General features: G+C 43.7%; 1 protein-coding gene across 1 annotated transcript in view; it reads left to right on the plus strand.

Annotated features, from left to right (window-relative positions):
- ANTXR1 (ANTXR cell adhesion molecule 1) overlaps window positions 1–24,859 on the plus strand; it is a gene marked incomplete at both ends in the record, with an annotated part of 106,093 nt that overhangs the window by 18,092 nt on the left and 63,142 nt on the right. Inside the window, 5 exons of the mRNA XM_082335434.1 lie at window positions 1,921–2,001; window positions 8,627–8,687; window positions 11,973–12,071; window positions 22,693–22,762; window positions 23,053–23,131. Of these exons, the coding sequence (XP_082191560.1) occupies window positions 1,921–2,001; window positions 8,627–8,687; window positions 11,973–12,071; window positions 22,693–22,762; window positions 23,053–23,131 (390 nt within the window). The remainder of the gene's footprint in view (window positions 1–1,920; window positions 2,002–8,626; window positions 8,688–11,972; window positions 12,072–22,692; window positions 22,763–23,052; window positions 23,132–24,859) is intronic.

Raw genomic sequence — 24,859 nt, forward strand, 5'->3', positions numbered from 1 at the left:
TTCTGTCTTAATCTCCATATGTGGAGAACTGCCCCTCTGTCTGCATGCCGCAATGACTCTTGCTAATGGTGGGGAAAAGCAGAGGAAAAGACACATGAAGAATAGCAGATCAGTCTGGCTTAAGCTGTAGGGCAGAAGGGGGTTGTGGGGACTTTTTTTTTTCCCCCCATAAAATTGAGGTATTGCCATATAACACTTCAGTTTCTGTCCAGCTTTTCTTTCACAGGAAAACTATGTTGCGAAAAGTAGCTGCCTTCGTTAGTGACACTAATGTTCTAGTGTTTTCCCATTTGATAGTCTGACTTGTAAATTTATCATATGAATGCTAGTATGTCCATGAATTACATTTCACACCAAGTGTAAGAGTTGACGTCATATTTTTCTAACATGAATGAAACACTTGCACAGCCCCTAAGTGGAGTGCTGAAATACCTATTGAATAGAGCTTTTCCAGGGTTTAAGCTTTCTAACAAAGCTTCAAACAGTGATTCAAAAAGGAGTCAAAACAAACTTGGTTTAGAACAATCTTCTTTGAATCAAAACCAGAGACTAGCATAACCCAGAGTAAGTCATACAAAAGCAAAGAGGGAATAAACATGGCTAAGAGACTAGATCTAAAGTAGCAGCCCTCAGACAGCTGCTACTTGAAGTCATTTAGATGCTGAAGAAGTTAACTGGAATTAGATGACTGTGTCTGAAGTCCCAGAATGCACTAGGAGGAGGAGGGGGACTATAGGCAATGAGCTGAGGAAACTGTAAACATCTTGGTTTACAGAAGCTGCTGTATCTTGGCCAACAAGCAGTAAGCAGCTTTACTACCCTTCTTGGAGCAGGCAGAGGAAAGTTGCCTGGAGTATTTCTCTGGATGCAAAGCAGGAGGTTGGCAGTTTGGCCATTTGCTTGAGCAGTGGGAGTTCTGAGTGACATGAGCTGGAAAGGTGGAGCCGGTGGGGTTTAGGGAGGAATGTGTGGCTAGTCTGCTGCCTCCAATTTGCAATGCTACAGGAAACGCCAAAGAGGCCTGCTGGGTTGATGTTACCTCTGCCATGGGAGAGAATTACTATAACAAACGTTGGCCTTGCAGCAGTAAAACCTGATTCTGCTCCAGCAGATGCATGGAGAGCTCATTACTTCTGAATTGGGCTTGTATTTTGCCTTAACCCTTAGCATGCTATTGACAAGTGAACCTGCATGTAGCTCTTTACAGGTGATGTCCTGGTTCCCCCTATCTTACCACCACCTCATGAACAGCCCTCTTCCTTGGCATGTAGGCTTCCAACTGCTCTTCTGCTCCCTTTTTCCTCCACTCAGAAAATATCTCCTCTTAGCTCCCTGCTTTCTTCTTCTTGGCTCTCTAATGGTTGAGCCTAGGACAAATAGTGAAATCTCTGTCCTAACAGGGAAGGTGAATCAGGCCTATATCTCCAGATGGGGTATAATTTGCATTAGTCTTCTCTATATGTGAAAATACCGAATCATTTTGATTAGTTCCCTGGTTTAAATGATGTGTATGCTGAAGTGTTTTGCTGCATTAGTGGCCTGCCATGTTGATACTGTGGCCTGTTTTGGTCGGGGAGTTCCTGTGCTGGGTGATTTACAGTCGTGTTGGGGACAGCTTTTTTGCAATAAATATCATTAGGCTCTGGGTATCGGTGAAAGCCACGTTCTGTCTTGTCTTCAAAGTTAAGGGAAGCCTTTTCCGATTCCTGATATAGAGCTTTCTAAAATCAATCAGGCTAAAGAGAAACTTCTCAATGCTTGACAAACTATAATGCACTAGCAATCAATACAGAGTACTTGGAGTATTTGTGTTTTTTCCTTGCAAGTGGATGAGTCTGGAGAAGTCTTAGTTTGCTGCCTGCTGGCTAATTTATCTCATTCTTTGCATTTCTGTTTTATTTACTTTTACCACTCTGTCAGCTGGCTAGAATTGCCGACAGCAAAGATCATGTCTTTCCAGTGAATGATGGCTTTGAAGCCCTTCAGGGGATCATAGACTCTGTAAGTATTTTTAATCATGTGTTTGCACGTGTGCATGTTAGTTTGTGTTACTTGCACAGTTGAAGGTTTAGTTTTCCTGTGGTCACAAGGACCTGCTGACTGCTAATAAATCACTTAAACGTTTGGTGTGAAGAAACTGACCCGTGTTTGTACTAATGTTGCTACTTCCAGGTAGAGTTTATCAACAAGTCACCATACAGGAAGGTTTGAGCCCAAATATTATCTTTGTATGTCTCCCTCCTTGATGGGAAGTAACTGACTGAATGGACTAGGCACCTGGTGACAGTTTATGAAATGGCTGCCACAGACGGGGATGGCAGAGATGTGTCAGAGCATGTTCTGTATGAAGGATTGGGGCACTCTTTGATCTCCATCTTTCTGCTTGATTAGCATCCTTTCTGTCCTGATGGATGTGCTGCACTGTTTGCCTGTTTAGAATGGGGGAAGGGATCCTGCTATGTATGCCAAAATCCCAAAAACTTGGCTTTCTACCTTCAGCCTCCTGACAAACAGGCTGTTTTTCCACCCCCCAGACCTAGGTTTCCTGATTCAGAGTGATCAGTTCCTGGCATTCCTCTCGGGGCCGGGTCAGCACACAAGAGCTGGCCCTCCCCAGTGGCTGTGATAAGGGCTAGCAGGTCAGCTGACAGAGGGAGGGGCATGTGGACAAGTCATGCAAGTGGCTCCATGGCCTTTACTGGCAAATAAGGATGCCTCGTGAGGCATCCCTATTTCTAGCTCTAAAACTTTGAGTGGCCTGATACTGTGTCACCTAGGACCAACGCTTCCCTTGCCTCAGCAGGAAAGGCAATATATGAGAGGATGTGTGTGCCATTTTCATTGTAAGTGTAAAATGTGCCAAGCGTTCACTAGGAAACAGTATGTTTTCAGGGAGCTTTCAGTATTTTTCTGTTCCTTTTGCTCAGTCTTGTCCCATAACTGTTCTAATTAGCTTGCTTCCCATGGCTACAAAGAGGGATGGGAAATCCTTTTAAGGACGCATGTTTTGTTCATTTTGGTATAGGCTTTTTAGTTGATAAAACACAGATGAAATATACGACTTGAGGCTAGGGAGGGTAGGGTCACCAGGGGGCTCTCAGATTTCTGTGTTCACAGCGGTTACACACTGTTCTGACCATGTAGTACCAAGCAAATCTGTCCCCTCAGCGCAGGCTCAATTTTCCCTAGTGCTCTCGTGTAGATGGAACACAATCCCTTGCTTATTGGTTTTCCTGGCACTGTCCAAGTTTGCCTCGATTCTCTACTGGACAATCTGCCTACTGCCTCAGTTCTCCTGGACAATCAGGTGTTGCATGTCACTTAAGAAAGCAACAAAACAATAAAAACCCTTAGTTTGCTTCCCAGCCCTGCATTCCCTTTGCAGCTGTTTTTAATGAATTCCATCAGCAATTCTGCCTCCCTCTCCAGTTATACTGAATGGAATGGGAAGACTTCAGCCTCCAGGAGCCTAGTCAAGAACTGCTTGAGCTGACTGGAGCAAGATTGCCCAGCCCTGGAAAGGAGGGTCACAAGGAGGTGTAATTGTACAGTAATGAATCTGTGACCTGATCGCTTGCATTTGAGTGGAGTGATTGCAGTAGGCTGGGTAGAAAGGAGGTGTGTAAAAGGAATGGCAAGAAGGACATTAATCACTCTGTAGAATAACAAAGAATTGGTAGATTCCTGTTCTAGCTGGAAAATAAGTTCCCTCATTCCTTCTTTTCTTGTCCTTGCAAAGCACTTCTCTCTTGGAGCAAACAAACAAAGCATTTGTGTTCACAGGAAAGCACTTTAATGTTGAAAGAGCCATGAGATTTGGAAGCTTCTTTCAATACCTGTGTCAGAGTTGGTATAGCATGCATGCTCAGCCATGTGTAGATGGGATTGGCTAGGCTACTAGCTGCTGGTTGATGTAATGGGAAGGAAAGATAAAATGATGAGCTTGGGGGAGATTAGTGTTTGAAATCGCGCTAGAGGTGTGAAGACCTGGGTTTGTTCTGGTCTGCAGTGATTTGGTGTGAGCTGCCCTGTATTCCTGCTGAGGCAGCCTGACTCTTCTCTCCTCCCCTTCTCCTGAGGAGTAGATCTTTGCCAACCCTCTGTGTGTGCAGAGGCAGTGGACTTAGAAGTCCCTCTGGAATGAGGAAGAGGGTGGGAGCTGGGAGTGGTGGAGCTTGAGGCTGGCCTCAGCTGGGCCTCTACATCTGCTGAGCAAAGATGTTCAGGGTGGTGGGTCTGCAAATGTTTCGGTACACCTGCCCTTCCTTTTCTGTGGGAGCCAGCAAGTTTTAAGTTAGCAGCTGCAGGGAGATCTATTCAGTGCTTTCAGAGGAGGACTGTCTCCCACTAAGCACCGCCAAGCTATTGAGGCTGCGCCCTGGAGGCTGTGCTTAAATGAGCTGAAAATACAGTCCCATGCTGAAGTCATGCTTAAAAACATGATTCTTAAAGTGGGAGCTAAAGGTATTCAGAGCACCGTAGGTTTTGGTCCTTTCTCTCCTGTGAGCTCCAATGTGACCTTTTTTATTAAACAAACCAATTGCTTTTTCTCCCTCATTGTGAAAAAGCCACTGCTAAAACTTCAAGTTCCTCCATGTCTAATGGGGATTTTGAGTTTGTTAGGCGGGAGGAATCTGGGAGAGAAACAGACATCTGATTGCTGTAAGCTGGGAAACAAATGGAAGGAACTGAAGAAATTTATTAAACTTTTCTTTGCTGTGAAAAAATTCTGCAGATCATAACCTGTCAATTTAAAGCAAATAGAGCAAGTGTCCACCTACCCTTAGTATTTTTCAGGTCTTGCCTCAGCTCTTAGAACTGACATAGCAGTTCAAAGTACTCCTTCACCTCAAGGAATTTTAGCTTGGAAATATACTGTCTGTGAATACTTCTGTAACTCAAACTGCAGTGCTGGGTACATGTAGCGTGGTAACTTTTGTGAGAGCTTGATGTGAGTGTCTGATAGACAAAATATGAGAAATATGGCAATGCTTTTACGTACTCCTCCCGAGCTAGTTTTGCAAATAGATAAACTGTGCATTCCTTGATGCAGGGAGAGGGGCGAGACTCCATGAACTGGGGAGAGAGATGAAAGTTACTTCCTTGGCAAGACGTGTCCTGTATGTGCAAAATCTGTAACGTACATAAAATTTCCAAGTCAACTGTCTGCTTTACTGCTGACATGTAGCCTGAGCTTTGCATGTACACTGTCCAGGGTCAGGAAGCTCGGCTCTTTACACTTCTGCAGCCAGTAAGGAGGGGTGAGATCTCCAGAGGACAATTCAGAGCAGGAACTTCACATAGATATTCTGAATCTGTCTTCTGTCAGAGCCAGGCTTTCTACATAGGCCAAAGAGAAAGTCAACAACTCGAGCCTTGTGGCTTACCCATCTAAAGTAGAGGATGTGAACCCCCAGTCTCAACTGTATAGTGTTTCTCGGTACTTTTAGTGGTATATGATCATGCTTTCTACTTCTTTACCCCAAATGCATCTTTAAAAAGGACTTAAATATGTTTATTTTACTTAGCTCATGCAGATATTATTGGACAGGAAACACTTCATAAGTAAATTACTGTTTTGTAATTGGCAACAGACTTTGTTATTTAGTAATTCAACAGAGCTTGATAATAAGTACCTAGCCTCAGAGTGTAGGTCATTCACACTAGCACTGATTAGGCAGTAACCTTCTATTAAACTTCAGCATCCTGTTGGCTAATTAGAATGCCCAAATTTGGTAAAAAAAAAAAATATAAGAAATATGCAGCTGCTGTGGTGAAGTAATCTGTCTGCATGCTTGTGGACCAGAATACCAAATGAAAGCTTCCAGCAGCTGCAGAATTTCACTCCCCTTCTTCCCTTTGTTTCTAAAATGGCCCAGGTGACCTGCAGGGCCTCTCCTGGCTCTTGGCCTTTAACGCATTGCCTGGCAGAAAAGCTGAATTAGGCACAGTAGCGTTAAATTCAGTTCTCAATTGGTAGAGATAAATGTGACAAAGCCATGCTTCTACAAGGATGTGTTGCATTTTTTTATTTGGCATGTCAGCAAATTTTAACAAGAGATCCTCCCAGGAGCCTGTGTGAAGCTGGAGCGTAATTGGAGCCCCATAGAGTACAACAGGAGACTGATTTGGGAGTCTGAGCTTGGTCATTAAGCGTGTGCTGCTAAAGGCTTGCTTGGTGAGGATGCTTCCTCACCAAGAGCGAGCACGTGCTTCAAATACTTTTCTGCATGGATGCCAAGGCAAGCTGCCTTGAGGGCTGCAGTTAGTTACCAAGTAAGCCAGAACTGTTGTAGTTCTCCCCAGGAAAACAAGGATGTGGGGTCAGCTCTCCCATGCACGCTGCTGGAGCGGTTTACAGGCGCTCAGCTGGGAGATTGCGTCACCACTCTTGCGTGTTATTTTGCTTTCCTGGGGAGCCAGCCCGCAGTGAATGAAGTGCACCTACAGCCCACACAAGGCTGTCTAGTCCTCTGGAAGTAAGAGAACAAAAGATTTGATGAAATCTTCTATGATGAATATGTTGAAGTCTTTTTTGAATGTATCTTTATAATGAGGAAGAGATGTAAAGGAATTCTTTTGCAATAGTTACTGCTGCCTGATTTTTCATTTTGTTAGGGTGGGTGCTTGGAGCACTGGAAACATTATTCTAAAGCAAAATAAATATTGCACTTGGCACTGTAAAAAGCCATTAAGGCCAGCTTTTTATAGTCACATAAATGGATTGGATTGGACTGGAAGGGAGCTCTGCGTCATCTAATTGAGACACCTGCTATTCCACCCCCCATCTGAGTTGGCTTGCAGTATGAATGTTTGCAAATGACTGAATAGAAGTCATGAATTGCAAACTTAATCATGGGAGGTTTTACTTGTTTTTTTTAAAAAATGAAAGTATTGATTGTATTTTTCATGCATTTGTTTTCCAACTCATTTGCCTACTTCTCTTTCGTTTCATTGCTGAAAGGCAATGAGGAGAAGAAATATATATAAAAACTTCTGGGGATGCTGAGGGAGAGGGGGACAGAATCTAAGGGGGGAATGTGGAAAAATGTGAAAAGGTTCTCTTCTTAAAGGAGATGTTTTTCAGTGGAGAGGAAAAACACTTGGAAAAACATCAACTCTTAGTTGTGTTCATTAGCCCCGGCAGTCACTTTGGGAGAAAAATGCTTTATCTTCAGAGAAGCAGAACCTGGAATGAGTAAGGGGCAAGTGGTAGAGGACTGACAGGAGATGGGTGGATAGATAGCTACAGATGGGTACTTTGGAAGAGTGTTCTTACAGTCCTCTCTATTTTTTGTGTATTTTCCTTATTTCGCCTTTCAAATTCTTCTAGTGCTTTTCAGGTCAGTTCTCAACTGTTGACTTTCTCTTTTTTTCCACTTGACAGTTCCTGTATAACCTTGTTCCTGCAAATCTTCTTTCTCCTCACTTGTCAGGCTGCCAGCAGCTCAGACGGTCCTGGTTCCTTCAGTCCCTTGGTACTCTTTCAGTCTCTACCAGCCCTGCTTCTGAGTAACTCAAACTTTTGCTTAAAAGTTTTAAAAAAGAAATCATTGCTCTATCTGTACGTTTTGCAATTAGGTATTTGAGGCAGAGAGCCATGATTTTGCAGGAAAAAAATAGATTATCTTTTTTGTACAGAATTTATTGTATTGGTTGCTGTTCTTTCCTTACAGATGTTTCAATTTAAAGTTGGGAAAATAATTTTCATGTTGGATTTGAGTCATGATGGTTGGCTGACATTTACTTGCCTCTTGGAGCTGACCTAAATTCTGATCAGTATTACCTCGTCTAGGGGCTGCTCAGCCCGGTGCTGAACACCCATGGCTCTCGGTTGCTGCTGCCGTTCTCATGGGGCCTTACAGGCACTGTCATAATTTTGCTGACTGTGTGCAGTGAAGAATTTGAGTTGGTCTTCAGAGCAGGGGAAGGCTGCTGCAGGCAAATAACAGCTTGAGCAATTGTAGCACTGAGGCAGTGGCAACTCTTACAAAGACATACTGCTTAATTTAAGTCTGGTTTAAGTAAAGAGCAATTGTCCATACATCTTGATTTGAAATCACAGTGCAACTTTGAGGACGCAGTCAGGTATGCTCTCATAGATCAGATTAAAAACTTAAGAAGTTTGAACTCCTTTACGGAGTCTTGAAGTGGCTGTGTAGGTATTCCTAGGACGTTTTAATGCAAAGGTAAACAGCTGAGCTTGAACTTGTGATGTTCTGTTTGGAGTTTTGGGCTGCAGAATAATTTTGGGGAGGGAGGTGTGACTGCAAAAGGAGGGCAATGACGTTGCCTTGCTAACCCTTCAGAGCGCACCTTAGGTGTTACGGATCATAGCTTGCGTAATAACTTGTACCACAGACAAAGGCAAGCTTGTGCTGAGATGCTGGAGAGCACCGGCATCTGTTGCCTTCCTCCACAGCAATAGCTTGCTGTGGAAGAGCAATGACACCGGGGTGGCTGGTTTACAGTGAAAAGCTAAGATGGCATAATTGTGACATGAATGTAAAGTGCAGTGTGGAGTTGAGCATTTGCGTGAGAACAAGTGCACTCTCTCATGCTTTCAGATTTGTGTTTCTATAGAAACAAGTCTGAGATACTTCATGACGTTTTTTCTGTCTTTTAGATTTTGAAGAAATCCTGTATAGAAATCCTGGCGGCAGAGCCTTCCAGTATATGTGCAGGGGGTAAGTATACATTGAGGCCCTGGTTGGTTGCGTTGCCTAAAATACATCTTTCTGTCCATCTCTAATTGCTGGAGAGTGCAAAAGGAATTAATTAACTGGAGCTAAATCTTTTACTTTTTGGTGAATTTCTTTTTCATCTTACAGTAGCTTGCACATTTCCCGTTTCTGCCAAACGATGTCAAATGGGATTTTCTTACAGAAAAGGCTTGAATTTGGCAGTTTTGCCTAACTGTTTTTCAGTCAAACCAGTCTGTCTTACTTGGACTGTGCCAAACTTGAAGTAGATATGCTGCAAAATTACAAACCAAATCAGAAAATAAGACTTTGATTAAGTTGTTTTGCAAATTCATAATCTCAGAGGATTGTTGAGGGGAAGTGCTTCTTAAGAAACTAGCAAGAAAGTCAAATGATCTCACTGTGATCTATAGGCTTCAAATATTCTTTGAACATTTCTTAGGCATTTAGGGTTGATACAGTGACTGAGAGGACTAGAATGTAAACATCATCAATTTAAACATCAAGCTGGAGAGGGACTTTTTACAAGGGCACATAGTGATAGGACAAGGGGTAATGGCTTTAAACTGAAAGAGGGGAGATTTAGATTAGATCTAAGGAAGAAGTTCTTCACTCTGAGGGTGGTGAGGCACTGGCACAGGCTGCCCAGAGAAGCTGTGGATGCCCCATGCCTGGAAGTGTTCAAGGCCAGGTTGAATGGGGCTTTGAGCAACCCGGGCTGGCAGAAGGTGTCCCTGCCCATGGCGGGGGGTTGGAACCAGGTGATCTTTAAGGTCCCTTGAACCCAAACTATTCTATGATTCTATGATCATTCAGCTGACTTGTGTGAATTGTACTGCCCCTTCTTTGTGTGCTGGTTCTAATATGATTGTGCTATGTATACTGTGGCTTCAAAGTCCTGGCAAGCATTTCTGCATTCAGCAGAACCCAGCCTTTTTTAAAGAGAGCCATTTTAGCCTCTTCTATCTGCTTTCTGTGAATTCTTCACATTTTATGAAGCTTATTCTGTTTGTTGAATGTGTAGCAACTCATTAAGTAGAGAGGTTGGGAGCAGAGCTGAGGTTTGTAGAGAAGGATGAGTCCCTGACAAGTTCTGCATCTTCCTTTTTCTTGAATCAGCAGTCCAAAAAAGAAAGTCAATTGTCATTACTTTGTTTCCCCTTCCAAAGCAGCTGCTTTAATCATCCTTCCTGCATCTCTTGTTCCTGGAGCAACTGCCTGTATACTTAAACATACATAGGTAGTCATATTTTCCTAGCAGATGCAAGACACCAGGCTAAATGCCAAATAAGTACCAACCATCGGTTTTGCATTCCATGCGTGTCACTACAGTATTTTTTGAAGCCAGGATGGCATAATTGACATGAATTATAGTACTTAGTCATCTTTTTCTCATTTTGGCTGTCCGTTTAAATAGTTCCTTTGTTAAAAAAGGCTCTAAACCAAGGCTCTCTCTACCTGAGCACGGTAGATGATTGTGGTCATGACAGTCTCTGATTTGGTGCAGAGAGGTTCCATAAATGCTTGGGAAAGGGAATTGTACAAACATTCAGACCCACTTTACACACTTCTAGATTTTTTTTGCCTTTTTTTTTTTCTTGGAAGGAGAGAACATGAGGGCTCCATGTTACCTGAGGCCACTCTTGCACTGCAGACTGGTCCCAGACACTTGAGTAATGAATTTCAGCAGCAACACATCATTTTGAAATGCCCATTTGTTGATTTGGTTTTGCATCAGTACAGACATGCAGGGTGCATACTGTATCTGTTCGTTTCAGTCTCAAGCAGAGACAGGATCCCCGTGGTTAATCTGACAACATTGATATGCTGTTCTTTGACTGTGCTTGAACTCTCATTCCCCAGCAGTTGAGACTTCTGTGATTTCTCTTAAGTATTCATCAGCCCCCGCACTCCAGAACAGAGCTTTTCTCCCCCGTTCTTCCCAAATGCTCTTGGACAACACCTAATGGGCCTGCGAGGCAGCTTCCCTGGCTAGATGTGGTGGGATGATTTGCAACTTGGCTGTAAATGAGTGGGACCTGGAAGAGAGCCCAGATTCCAGAGCAAATCTGCTTTTTTTGACAAGTACAGTGTGTGAGTCCTTAAGGGAGATGAAAGAAGAATGGGGACTGTAAAGTGTAAGGCAAAAACTTTGAATCTGCAAAAAGTAGGTTCCTTGTTGCTCCTGGGAATTTTAAAACCAGGGTGGTGTTTCTGATGCACTTTGATTACTCCTGCGTTGTCTTGGATGGTGAAGCATTTTGTGTTCAAACCACATTCATCAGCGAAACATCAGTGGGGATTATCTGAGTGCCTCTCCTAGATAGTAACAGGAATTGTGGGGGCTGTTTCCTTCCCCATGGGGAACGGCAGAGTTTGAGTTCCTATGGCTGCTGCCAGAACTTTTCTGGGACTATGGCCCTGTTTCAAAATCTGAAAGTCTGAAAATGGTGCTTGCCTTGCAAGGCAGTCTTAATGCTGGTGGCTGCAGGAAGTTTGTTAAACCTTTCCCAGTACTAGGTTCAAGTAGTTGGAATAACAAGGAACAGTAGAGTGGTGTGAAAGACTTGTGAGGGTATGATCTCATTGCTCGGCCCTGCTTGTTCCAAAAAGGACCACTCCGTTCAGCGCTCAGGTGTTGGTGACTGTACTTGGTGCTTTCTGCTTCTGCTACAGCAGAGAGAGGAAGACTTGGAGAAATGCTCGCGGACTCTGAGATTATAGCCTTTGTCCAGAGACTAGAAAGCTGGTCGTTGATGAAATCCTCTGTCATTGTATGGAAATGAGTCTAGCCAGGGACTCATGGTCACAGTACAGGCTAGTAGGGCAGGAGGTGATGAAATTCATGGTAACTGATACAATTTTGCAGTTACCTAGGAGAGCAGCACTTGAACTTCTCCAAGTTATCTTTCACAGGAAGATTATTTTTTTTCTTTCCAACTTTTGCCTTTCTTCACCCCAAACGTTCTGCCATTTAAAATAGCAACCTGGGGAGGGGAAAGCTCAGTGTCTCTGAAGCTTAATGTTTTCACTGCAGGTCAGTTAAAATGTTTGTTGTGTATTATTTCCTGTTTCTAAAAACTCGAGTTGAAATTGGGTAGGGAGAGAGTGGAAATTCAATTTTTAACATTTTTTGTAACTTAAAAATTGTTAAACTGCAAATTTTAGCTCAAGAAATTTCAAGTGAAAACTTTTGCAATATGTGCCTTACCTAAATGACCATTCTTTGCCTTGCTATGTATCAATAATCTACTGTCTCTTTTGCTACAGAGTCTTTTCAGGTTGTCGTGAGAGGAAATGGATTTCGACATGCCCGTAACGTTGACAGAGTGCTCTGCAGTTTCAGGATCAATGACACGGTTACTCTCAGTAAGCTGTTTTGACACCCCACCCTACCCCACCCCCCAACTCTGTACTGGCAGGCATTTGCTTGCAAAACATTTTGGATCTTCAAATATGTTGACTGTGAAGGTAATAATTGTGGGATGAGGAGCTATTAAATTTGCAGAATGCAGAAGAGATTACTTTTTTTTTTAGAGGAAAATTGCTGGTGGTATTGTATGCTGCGACTCTGACAGCAAGTACGTGAATAATAAACTTGAGCAGTGGAGAGGACAAAATATAGAAGACAAGAAACTTGCCTGTAAAGAGTATCTATATGTGTCTTGCTGGGTTAACTATGTAGTGAGAGCAGGTCTGTTTCTCTCCTTACCTGTATTTTGTGGTACTTAGCAGGCCTGGTCATGCAGCTTAAACCAACACTGTTGTTGGAAGCTGTGTTGGAGCTGGAGCTAAGGTGTTGCTGTGCTTCTGTGGATGCAGCTTGTGAAAGATGTTTCCTCTACAGAGTTCACCAAGCAGAAGAACCAAAGTAAGAGAAGCACATTAGACCCTGAGTGTCTGGTCTTTTTGTGAAGCGTACCGAGAGCCATTTAGCTGGAAGAACTAACGATCCTATTGTTCTCATCTGTCATGCCTGCAAACCCACATAGGAAACCAGAAAGCGTAATTGTAGCTAATACCACCAGTGACAGTAGAATTCATCTTTTCTAACGTGGAATCTATTCAGAAGCTGCCTGATTGTTTTGGAGGTGGTCTTGACCCTTTTGAGTATAAAATAAACGCATGAATTAATCTATTATGAATTAGATATGTGAAAGTCTAATGGCTCAAGATTGGACTTATGCTTTGAGCATCTGTAATTTGTTCTTCAGAGCAGGGGAACAGTTTGCTAAGGCTGTCTGCCCTGTGAGGAATGCCACTGAGCATTCAGGGCAGGTGTGGTTATTGGACAGTGAGTGTACGTAATTTGTCCTGAATGGCTTTTGTGCTGTTGCGCTGGCCCCCTCTGCAGTAGGCAGGTTCTGGAATTGCCAACTCTTGTGTCACTAAGGAGAAAGTTTGGCTGGCTGTGGTTCATGTTTGCTTAATTCAGATATGGTGAGTGTTGAGGACATGAAGAGCAGAAGCTGGAGGGCTAAGTGTCCAGGGAGGAGCAGGTGGCACCAGAGGGGGCAATAGGGAAGGAAAAGGATCTGAGTAAAAGCACTGGGATGGGGGGGATATGGTGAATTAATTGTTTTGGAGGCATCTCCATGCAGCCTGGAGATAAGTGCTGTGAGTGGTGGCTTTCAACAAAGAACAGCAGAGGCAGCCACAGATTCATGCTTTTCCTTTTAAGCTTCATAAAAATCGAACCCCAACCTGACATGTGGTCAGAACTCCTTAAATCTGGATCATGGCTGCATTTAAGTGTTGAACCATGTTTGGTTTCTCCCCAGAGTTCAGATCCAAAGTTTTGCTTGGATCGTACGTGTTATAAAGTCTCCTGTAGTTCTCCAATGGAAATGAAATTGCTGTTCAAATATTTAGAAGTTTTCTTTTCATCAAAAGTCTGAAGCCATGTGGTGCAAACCCAAAAGCCTTTGGGTTTGGTTGCTGGAAGCTGACAGTTTGTAGCATCCTTAGTTTGCATATCTGCTGTCTTTTTTTCAATTAAAACGTGAATATCCCATATCAAACGCATAATTTGGGTGAACGCTTCCACTTTGTGGAGGAGCTACTTTCAGTTCAAGAGAAAAGTTAGTGGATGATTTTTCAAGCAGTTGTATTTTATGCTAAGAAATGCATGGACATATAATGGAAGTTACAGGAGTTAAAGACCACCACTCAGCATGACAGGGGCCCTGGAAGCTGCAAGATTTAGGAGTGCACATGTCACCCTGCTGTAGCTTGGCCTGGCCTTGTTTTAAGTCCTGAGCACCCCTCAGACCAGATATCCCTTTGAGAGATTGGTGCTGTTGATGAGCTCTAAAGCAAGACTGATTGGGTCAATGTGTGCAGCATTTCAGTTTCAGGACCACCAGGGGCCAGATTTGCAAGCTGTGTGGGAGGGGATAAGGGCTAGGTTTGGTTCTTTCTTGGTGGAAGGACGTCGTTACTCTTATTGCCTTGAATTGCTTTCTATTTCTTCTATAAATTGCTTTCAAGAGCTGCAGCACAAAGGTCTTTGAGTACGAGTTCAAAAGGCCTGAAAAACTTGGATCTTGGGCTTAATTTGAACTTTTTATTAGGAGCTTTAAAATGGATCTGTATCTTGAGGAGAAAAAGCATTGGAAGCTGAATATGAAATGAGTAAACTCTGCTACCCCTGGTTTACAGATGGGGGAACTGAAGTTACAGTGCTGAAGGTAGCTGCTCCAAGCGAGCTAATTGCGGGCAAGCACGCAGGTGTCCTGACAGCCAGCCTGGTCCTCTTCCTATAGGTTTATGGGGCCTCTTCAGAAGCTAGAGATTTGGTGCAGGTCTCTTTTCTCGATGGCCTGTTCTTTATTCGTTTCTGCCTCCATATCCATCCACCAATTGTCGTTCCTATGGCCCCCTTTGCATTGTGAGTCCAGGACAGGACTCTGAGCCTGAATGAAAGGTAAAAGTAGCTACTGTTGCTGCCAGCTTTGTGGGGAAGGGAAGTGAAGTGATATTAATGCTATCCTTCTTTTCTCTCCTATGTAAAGTCTTTTCAGCACTTGACTTGCTGTTCCACTTTTTCCTCCAGAGAAGACTACTTGCTCCCTGCTTGTCATTAGCTTGAAAGTTACCTCTGTTACCTGAGGCTATGCTCACTGTGACCTACTGTTGCATCCCAATTGCTTCTCAGCTCAGCTTCCTCAGAGCTGGCTGGCTCTGGAGCAAGTCATTCATTCCTGGAAACATCCTAAAGTCTTCACAGAGCTAAGAATGTCATCCATCGGCTTTCCACTAGTCAGTGTGTCCTGCCTATGGAGACACAAAAACATCCAGTGTTGCCAATGGGAGGGACTGTTTGCGAGGGTTACCTCACTCCTGAACACTGTGACCTGGTGTTAGTGGGGGCGAGGAGGAAGACTCGTTCCTCTCTTTTTGTGTGCTGACTGCTTGTCTAGCTGAGTAATTTATTATCGTGTCATCATAATTTCATAGTAGCTTTCAGGAAAGATAAGCTGATCTTAGAGCAACCCATGGGCTTTTTTGTTTGAAGCTGTCTTCCTTTGTCCACAAAATGACTGTGGAAAATGAGGGTCAGGGCCAAATATGTTCCTTGCCTTCTGACCTGGTGCATTCATTGTGTCCTGAATCGATGCATAGGTGAAAAGTGAGCTCATTCTCCTTGGCACTGCACCAAGACTTCTCAGTATGTTTTGCACAGCACTAGATCGTTTGATGCAGTGACCTGGAAGCAAGAGGCCACAAACTCAGTTTCTGAGTTCAAACCATTTCCTGATTGAGGGAACCCAGCAGTTGCTCATCAATGTTCTCAAACCCAAGCCTCTCCTGGCAGGAACTGGCATAGCTCCGTTAAGTTTAAGTTGCTCTATGTGAGAATGTATCTCGGTGTTTCGCTTTGCTGGAGCCTGCAGCTCCAGCCTGCATTCTCAGTGTGCCTTTGTGGCACTTAGCTGCGAACGGCTTAACATAAGAGTTAACCCAAGGAGAATTTTATGGAAACCTTATGGAGATTGGATAGCTCAGCTGGTTTTGTTTGCTTGAAACCTCTCAGCCCCTGATTGTATCAGGGAAGGAGGTATTTTTAAAGACAACGCTAAGCCAACAAGTCCTGAAACCTTAAATTATCCCAGATGAGATGTAGACCAGCACAGCTAGGACTTGCTGAGGTTAAGGGTATGAGCTAATAGATTTTTATTGGGATTATTGGCAGAGAAAAGTGGCAGGTGAAGAGAGCATCGGCTCATAATGTTCATAGCTATGGGATAAAAAAAAGGAACATCTGTAGAAACCATGAAGAATATTTGGCTCAGCAGAACTGTAATCAGATGCATGTTCAACAGCAGGGTGTTTTCTGCCAACAGCAGGACCTAAGAGAATTGGTTTCAGACTGCACAGAGTTAAAAGTAATTATACAGTGCAGTGACTTATGACTGCTTTGTGGTGCTAAAATGTCTTTGTCTGCCCAGATCGTGCAGGATCCAGCAAAGGCAGTTCTGGGCATAGAGGCGAGCTCTGTCCTAGACAATTTAAAACTGAATAGAGAGATGAAAGACTGGTGAGGAAACAGCATGCACCACAGCAGAGGTGGGGCTAGATCTTTTGCATTCTAGTGAATGCTCTGGGTGCCTGGCCAAAACTGATCCTTTGCACAAACTAGCCTGATTTTTTTTTTTTTTCCCCCCCTCAGCACGGAGTACCAGAAGCAAGGGAAAATGAGGCAGAGACAGTGGGAGCAGTACTTTGCCAGGTGTCAGTGGAGAGTGAGCTGTATAGGGAACTGTATCCCCAAACTGCCCAACAAATGCCTTCCAAAAGTTGCCTTCTGTTTTTAAAGCCTAGCAGGTTGCTCCATCTTCCCTGTCTTTCCTTTCTCCTGGCAGCACAGTACTTTTCTTGTGATATCTTCTTTACTTTCTTGCAGCCTGGTCACTCTTGGCACAGGAATGTTTTGCTCTGCAGTTCCACTCTAATCCCTGATTCCCCCACTTGATCATGCCACTTTAACCCTCCACCACTGAATCTTTTCCTTTTATTTTCTTACAGTAGCTTTTCCCTCTTTCTATTGTGGTACTAGAGAATGTCCATCACTGTGTACAAATTCCTTCAGGTGTTTTTGGGAGTGTGACCTTTATGAAGCACACAACATATGCCTCTAACTTTTCCTAGGTGAAAGCATACACCAAGGTGAGCTTGACATCCTATTTTGAAGAGTGGCCCAAGTCATTGCTTGACAAAGAATATGAAAACAGGAGAAATGGTCACACTTCCCTCAAATCCTCTCCTAGCCTCCAACAAATTGCAGTGTAGGAACCTCTAAAAGAGGATTCCTGTGTGTTTACGTCCAGCCGACTTCTCTGCAGCTGTCCAGGCTGAGTGTGGAGGAATAAGCACAGAGCGGTCAGGAAACTTGGGCTGAGCGAGGAGGAGAATCTGTGTGCAACGTGGAGTGCTTTACCAAGCTCGCTTATTTATACTGTGTGCTGCTGGGGGACCAAGATGGTCTCTCGCTGTGACGTTGGCATGTTATGGTAGCAGCTCTGAGATCGGAGTGGAGCTGTTGCAGTGCTGGACCAAGATTCCTGCCTGGGAATGATCCTGTTGCGCTGCAGCATGTGCTGCTCTCCTGAGCTGCCAGTTGTGAGCATGAGCAGATTAATGGCGTGGTGCTTTGCCAAGTTCTACTAGTAGTCTTGAAGCTATGTGTGTTTGTTGAACAGAATTGTATGCACAGCAGATGAATCCATCAGAGAAAAAGCAATTCCTTCCAGATCCCTTCTCTCCATCTAGATAGAGATTGTTATGAATGTGATATCATTGTTCTGTGCTTATCTGTTTCTCCCCCCCATCCCCTAACTCTTCTCTGAATGGCTTTGGCATTCAAAGCTCGTGTGTCCCTACACAAAGCAGAGCAATTACAGCGTGATCTCAATGTGGTTTTCATTACAGCATTAACAAAACATTTCTTATTTATGGGTCTTTCTCGTTGGCAGTTTCTGTAGCTCAGAGACTGTTCCAGTGTCTTTCTGCATTCCTATCTCCCCACAAAATGGTTTTGAAATAAAAACTTTGCTTGTAGAGTTGTCACAAGGAGGGGCATAAGAGGAGGAGTCAGCCAGGATGAACAGAGATTGTTCTTTGGTAGGTGGTGCAGAGAATCACAGAGGTATTTTGCCTCATCTGAGGTGACAAAGGGACAGTGGAAGTGCTCAGGCTCGCAATGGCTCAGGGCTACCCATCTCAAGTGGGCTGAGGTACAGAGGAGAACAGCCGCCTTAGCTCGGATGTTCCTGAGGGAGTCGTATGTGGGAGCAGCCAGGCTCCCACCCCCAATTTGGCTGTACTAGTCTAAGAAACCAGAGCCTTCTCTCCTATAGTAGCAGAGGACTAGGTCAAAGCGTTTTCTGAGATGTACTTTAGTTGAACGCAAATCATAAATACAGGGATAACAGAAGGAAATTGTTAGTCTGTGATATGTGGACAGTTTGGCAAATGGCTTTTGCAGCCATTTCTGGACTAAAATATTGCTGATATTGCGAGTCCAACAATCAGCACTTGCGATATTGTGGTGGCAATTTGAAAAATGTCATGCTTTCTTAAACACTTATGTACGGGACCTTTGCAGTCAGTTTTCAATATGCCAGTCACTTCTCGGATGCACTGGTAACCAAAGAAATGGCTGCTAGTTTTAGCTTGGTTATATGGCTAAAAGAAAGTACTATGGTCTGTCTTGGTCACCTTCTTTGGGTTTTTGCACCTCTCTTTTATTGAGGTTTGCTCTTGTGTGTTAAAACATCACGCATATATTGAGGCTTTTGTTATTATGGTTGGGAAGTACTCCAAGTCCTGGCTTGCCAAAAGGTTACACCCTGCTAGTGGCAAAAGAAACTATTCACTAATGCTGGGAATAATAGATTTTACAGGCTACAGATAGTTGTTAAAAGGTGTAGGAATGCTGGGTAGCGAATTACAGGAATTTGAGCAGTAGAAAGTACCTTGTTGAAAGGGCATCCACAGAAAACAGATGTGGTTTTGTGAGATGTTTGACCCTTCTCCATTTCTGTACACTGGTCTGAACGGCTTATGCCTCAGGACCTACTAGTTTTAGTTGCCCATGAGTGCAGTGTCCTGTGGGGTTTTTTTTATACAGTGAGGACCTTATTTTGCTTGATGGAGTGATTAGAGGTGTGTAGGTAAGGAGCAAATTGTGCCCATTACTGTGGGTGGACTTTCTCAAAGGGAGGCATTGCAATATTTCTTGAAGATGTCCAAGCTCTGCCCTCGATTGGTGTCTGAGATGCAACCAAGGCCTGGGCATCCTTTCTATAAAATTAGCAAAGGAGGCGAAGTGATTTCTTCACAGTTACGCAGCCGGCTAGCGGCGGAGCCGAGAACAGAAATCGCTTCCTGGGCAGCGAAGTCAGCGACATCGAATCGAGCGCTCCGCCCCCCGCCGTCCACAGCTCTTCCACCAGTATTGTCAGCTGAGAGGAGTCCAAACCACAAAATTCAGATTTTTTTGGCATGAGATCTAGAGTTTGGGAGCATTCAGACCCATCTCTTACTGCACAGGAATACAGCAAGTTTTTTTCTGTAGCAGACAAGGAAAGCGGCGTTCTTTCAAATGCATCCTGCAGATACAGATGCAATAGCAGATGAGAAGTGTTGTTTTGTTTGGTTTCCCTATGTAAGTTTTCCAGGAAGGAGTCAGATGGCCAGAGTTATGCAAACCAAATGGATCTTCTTTTGTTTAGAGCAAAGGAAAATAGTTACTCATTTTTGTGGTGAAACACAAACATTCTCCAAACAAAATAATCTCTCCCTGTAGCCAGCCTGGCCAGCCATGAGTCCCCTCTCGGGACTCTGATAAACTTTCTAGAGAGGCATAGACTTTAATGCAAGTTGGGGGTGGGAAGGGTGAGAAAGAGAAACAAAAAGCTAATGAGATCTAAGTAAAAGGCCTTGCAAAATTAAGCCAGCTTTTGTTTTAGAGAATGCTGGCATGGAGAATTCTTTGGCTTTTGCTGACAGCGTTAGCAAAGGAGAAAACAAGACATTGGTCTTCATTCTCTTGGCATGTGTGCGCTGAGACAGTCATAAATTCATGGGAGTTAATATCTTCATAAATCAGGGTGAGAACAGAACTGTAGGGCCAGATTCACCACCACTGTCCGTCTTCCTTGCTTGTGCAAAGTGGGAAATGCTACTGGTTTGATTTGGTAACTCTATTGCAAAACCAAGGGCCTGTAGATGATGCAAGCTCCCCGTAAACCCAGTGCCTGTGCTGCAGGCGATAGGAAGTGCGGGATGTGCATTGTATCGCTACATTGCGTGCTTTAAATGCCTATTGTCTGTCTGCCTCTCTTTTAATGAGGAAGTAATCTTCTGGATAGTATGGGGCTAGCAAAGGAATACTCTGTGCTGAAAACATCTGCTCCTAATGTTGAGCGTACTAGAAACGTTTGTATGTGTTCTTGCACCGAGGCTGTGGGAAAATAGCGATAATATGGTACTTCCCAGGCCAACAGCAGGAGCAGGGATCTAGAGAGATCCCAGAAGCTTGAAGTAGGTGAGCCATGATGCAGAAGCGAAGCCTGTCTGTGAAAACCATATGGCTGGCCAAAATGTTTCACTTTCAGCTGTTTGCCTGAGTCAAACAGTCCTTTAACAAAATAACTGCTGTGGGTAACCCAAAAATTCAAGTGTGTCTGTGTAGGCATGGGATTTGCTGGAAGCTGGAAACATAAGGAAAACTTCAAGGAAGGCTACAACTTTTCATTACCATTTCATTTTTTTTAATGGAGTGTAAAAAGTAAACATTTCCTAACCTGCCTGAGGAATTAATCTTTTACATTGCTGCCAAAGCAAAGAAATACACTGGTATGAAATAGGGATTATAATGTCTGATAGGAATTACTAGAGCAATATTACTGCTTTCTAAAATTTTGTATTCAGTGGAAACCTCTCTTTTAGGAATGTCTGGGGAAAAAAATGCTTGACTTGGTGAGTCCTGCTTCTGCATGAGGGGATGAACTCTTGCAGCCTGTATCTCTTACCTCTGTGCCTCATCCACTGCAGTAAACTGTGCTGTGTGACCCTGCTTGTGAGAGGACCCTGCCGAGCTAACCACTGAGAACGGGGCCAGCGTCAATAGTGCTCTACTGCTGTTGCCCTAATTGTTATTAGACACCATCCATGTGAACAAATTTATCTCGGCAGCCAAGTGAGAAATGAACAAGGCTCACAGCTGATGCAGAAATTACTTTAGAGAAGGTTGCCACATTCTCTTTGGCTTGTGTCTCTTCGTGGCTTTCCCTCTTTCCACGGGCACCTTAAATGGAATTGTAACTTGCACAGGTTTCCTCAAAAACAGAAGACCAGACAGTCAGAATAGCTCAGCTCTTCATTAGGTTGCTACACGATTTGGTTAAACTTTTATCCTCGCTCCTTTCCATTCCCTGCTGCTATTAGTGATGCGCTGAACGCTGTAACCTTGCTTCCATGTTGCCAGTGTTGTGTACCCTGGGAAGCTGTGTGCTATGCAGTTGTGAAGAGACTTCAGACGGTTAGAGACCCCAGGGCTGCTGTCTGTATTTCAGATAGCAAAGCAAGGTGGTGAATTGTACTCTTGTTTCAACATGGCCCCATAGAATGAAGGTCTCTTCCACCCTGCCATGTACAGAGATAAGACTCAAGATGTCGACTGAAGATGAGATTTGAAACCTACAGGTTTGAGAGGAGGAAGGGGAAGGCATCTGTCGGGAGAGGAGAGGCTTTCAAACAAAATGAAAATTTTAACTGGAAAATTTTAGGAAGCTGGTAGTGTTTGGTAACAGCTCATTTCACGTCTATAAGCATCTCTATAGAAGGCCCTAGAGATGGCTATAAGTGCAGCTGGTAGAAAGCTTTCTGATGCAGTGACATGCTTCTGGAAAATGCTGATTCAGCAGAATCAACCCCTTCTGTGGGAATGTGTGGTTTCCAGTCCAAAAACCAAAAACCACTCGGCCCGTCTGCCTGATTTTCTGCCAGCCTGCCCGATGTCTACTCAGCTGGCAAGTGGGCCAGGAAGTTCCTTGGGATCCCCATCTCTCTGGTCACCAGAGAGATGTATAAAGTTCTGATTTAAGTCTGCAAAAGAAGAGTATTAGCTGATGTTCGTGTTTCCCAGGCAATTGCCTATTGATGATTTTTCTCACTTCACTTTTAAAACCATAGTATAATTAGGCTGGAAGGTTTAATTTAGGTTCAGACGAGTCTGCCTTGAAGTGCAAAATTTTCCATAATGTACAATTTCCTTAACCCAGCTATTTTCAATTATATGTAATCTGTTGCAACTCCATCTGGTCTCCTGTATAGAGTGGCTGTGATCATTTACTCTGACCGTTCAAAAAGCTTTGTATCTTCAGTTTTGTTGTGGCTTGGATGTGTGGCGTGATAGATTTCAACAGCACAGAGCAGCTGTAGGACTGGCGAGGGTGCTGCGTGCAAGATGTGGGTGACGGGCTGCACAGGGCTTCCGATTGCCCGGAGGCGCTCAGCTCCGCAGGGGCAGGTAGTCCTCAGCCCTTTTGTAGGAGTGGTGGCACAAAGGGCTTTGTGGAATGGTGTTTTACAGTGAAAATGATGGAGAGCTGTGGCAGCCTGGACACAAGACAGTTTTCATGAGGGCTCTGCAAAGAAATGAGGAAGGAGGGTCAGCTGCCACATTTCCCCATCTTTCTCGGGGGGTAAACATGAGGTGTTGATTTTTTTATTTTGGTGTTTTTTTTTTTTTTTCCTGAGGTGCAGGGTATCTGCTGTTACCTTGTATTTGCTCTGTAACTCCATGGGCTAGAAACATGCCTACAGTTACTTCAGGACAACTGCTGTGCAGTAGCTTTTTATCCCTCATACAATATTTGATCTTGTTTATGTATCAAGAGCAAGGATAAACGTTATTTAAGCTTGTTCTTTAAGGCCTGTATTACTGACCAGGTAATAAATCCCAATATTTCTTTTTTTCCAGATGAGAAGCCTTTTGTAGTAGAAGATACCTACTTACTCTGCCCAGCACCTGTGCTACGAGAAGTTGGCATGTATGTTTTTTCTACATACTCAAATATTTACTTTGCCTGTGGGAAAATGAGTCTGTCATCTCACTATATTCTGTGGTTCTTACATGTGTCTAATTCTGACATTGTCTCCTGTGCTTGTTGGGTTAATTGGCAGTTGTGCATTGGAGCATGGGGGAGAGAACACCAGCAGGGTGAATTAACCTGTACAAAAGGCTCCTCTGTGCATCAGGAGCCCTGGTTCCAGAGGATATTATCCAGGAGAGGATTGTGGACTAGCTGGCCTGACTTGTTTCTTGTGGTTTTTTCTTCAGGGAAGCAGCTCTCCAAGTCAGTATGAACGATGGTCTGAGCTTCATCTCTAGCTCCGTCATCATCTCCAGCACACACTGTGTAAGTTTCAATTCATGTGCTTAAAATGATTCAGTAGGATGGTGGTACTTAAGAGCAGCTGTTTGTTACACTGATATTAGGGCTTCCAAGTAAGTTGAGTAAGCCTGGTGTGCAAAAGACCTGTTTCCCTCTTTTAAAGGTGAGCTTGAGTGTCATAATATGACATTTTGTGTATCATGCGTGCCATAATGTGGCAAAGGTCTTGAGTCTTCAGTAAACGCCTCAGACTCCGTATCTGCTGTGGGATGCAGACCAGAACAGGACTAGCAGCCGCTGGTCTGGAGGTGTCCATGCCTGCTTGTCTGCTGCACAGTGAACAAGAAGCAAGTCTGCTGACTTCGTTAGACTTTCCTCTACAGCCATGGTGCTGCTCATTATGAAAGGTGCATGGCAGTTGTGATCACACCCTCTGTCTGGATACTAATATGGTTGCCAAAAAAAGTGGGGGTTTCTCCACTGAAGCAGCTGGCTTATAGCTGGCATCCTTTGTTGCCAGTAGTGAATTGCTGCCCTCAGTCTCTGGTGGAATCAGGCAAGGGATTGGTGAAACCATTTGTAATTCATGGTATTGCTGAAGATGCTGCTTCTGCAAAGTCATGGCTGTTGAGAATAGAGCATGAAATGACTTGTGCTAAAGGAGGTAGTGGAGGAATTCACTTTGAGTTCAGAGCAGTCCTTCACGCTTCAGTGTATTCAGCTTTATTCACCTGTGGGAAGACCTGTCTTCTGTACAGGGCATGGTTGAGGCATTGCTTTACTTCTCCTGTGTGCTGACTTAAACTATTTTTTGGGAAGCCAGAGTAGTCTTGCCAAAAAGACTTGAAAAATCTGTCCACAGCCTGCGTTTCTCCGCATCCAGTAAAGGCACGTCACGTTTCCATACAGAGTACGTGAAAGGCCAAGTTGTATAACATCGGATTACCAGCAGTCTTCTGTGGTCCACGCAGGCTGATGCACAAGATGAGAGAAGTCCTTTGTGTCGCTTGATCTGGATACTTGTTCAACAAGGACAAGATTGTATGGAGAGATAGTTTTCAGAGCTTATGTGAGGGGTTATATTCCAAAACTTAGAAAGACTTCCTTATGCCTTAAAAGAGGGGAATTTATTTTATTAGTTAATTTTTTGGTTCAAGTTCTCTTTGCTCACTGGCAAAAATGTATTTGCATGTTGTCAGCAAATTGCAGGAATATTTTGCTATGTTTTGCTCACATGAGGCAAGACCTGGGAAAGAATTCTGAGAGGAAAATTATTCCTTCCTGATATGCTTTCTTCCAGGGATAGAATTATTATTTCTAGGCTATGAGATGAAATATCTGTTCCTTTCTTTTAGCTGTATGGAAACTTTTGAAAATGCCTGTGCTTCACGACAGCGCCTACTGCTTTGGTGCCTCCAGACTGTGAAACTGGATTTGCAGTGCAGATAAGGAGCCAGAATTCAAATTCAGATCCTACATCCAAACCTAGACGCAGCGACATTCAGTGGCTGCTTCAAAAATTATATCACAGGCTTCGCTAATTGAGAAAGTTTATCCTGGGTAAATAGGCATTTTGTCTTTGTAGTAGTGTTTATTTTTTCAAGTTCTTGTTAAAGACGAAACTGTTTACTGAGACTACAATCCTTTCTTAATTAAGGTTACAGGGGTTCCAGCCCTGGAAATACCCGTATACCAAATGTGCACCAAATGACTTGTTTAATTGACTTCAGACCTGAAAGTTTGGCTGCAGAT

The sequence above is a fragment of the Platalea leucorodia genome (assembly GCF_965183815.1).
Source record: "Platalea leucorodia genome assembly, chromosome: Z".
NCBI lineage: Eukaryota > Metazoa > Chordata > Aves > Pelecaniformes > Threskiornithidae > Platalea > Platalea leucorodia.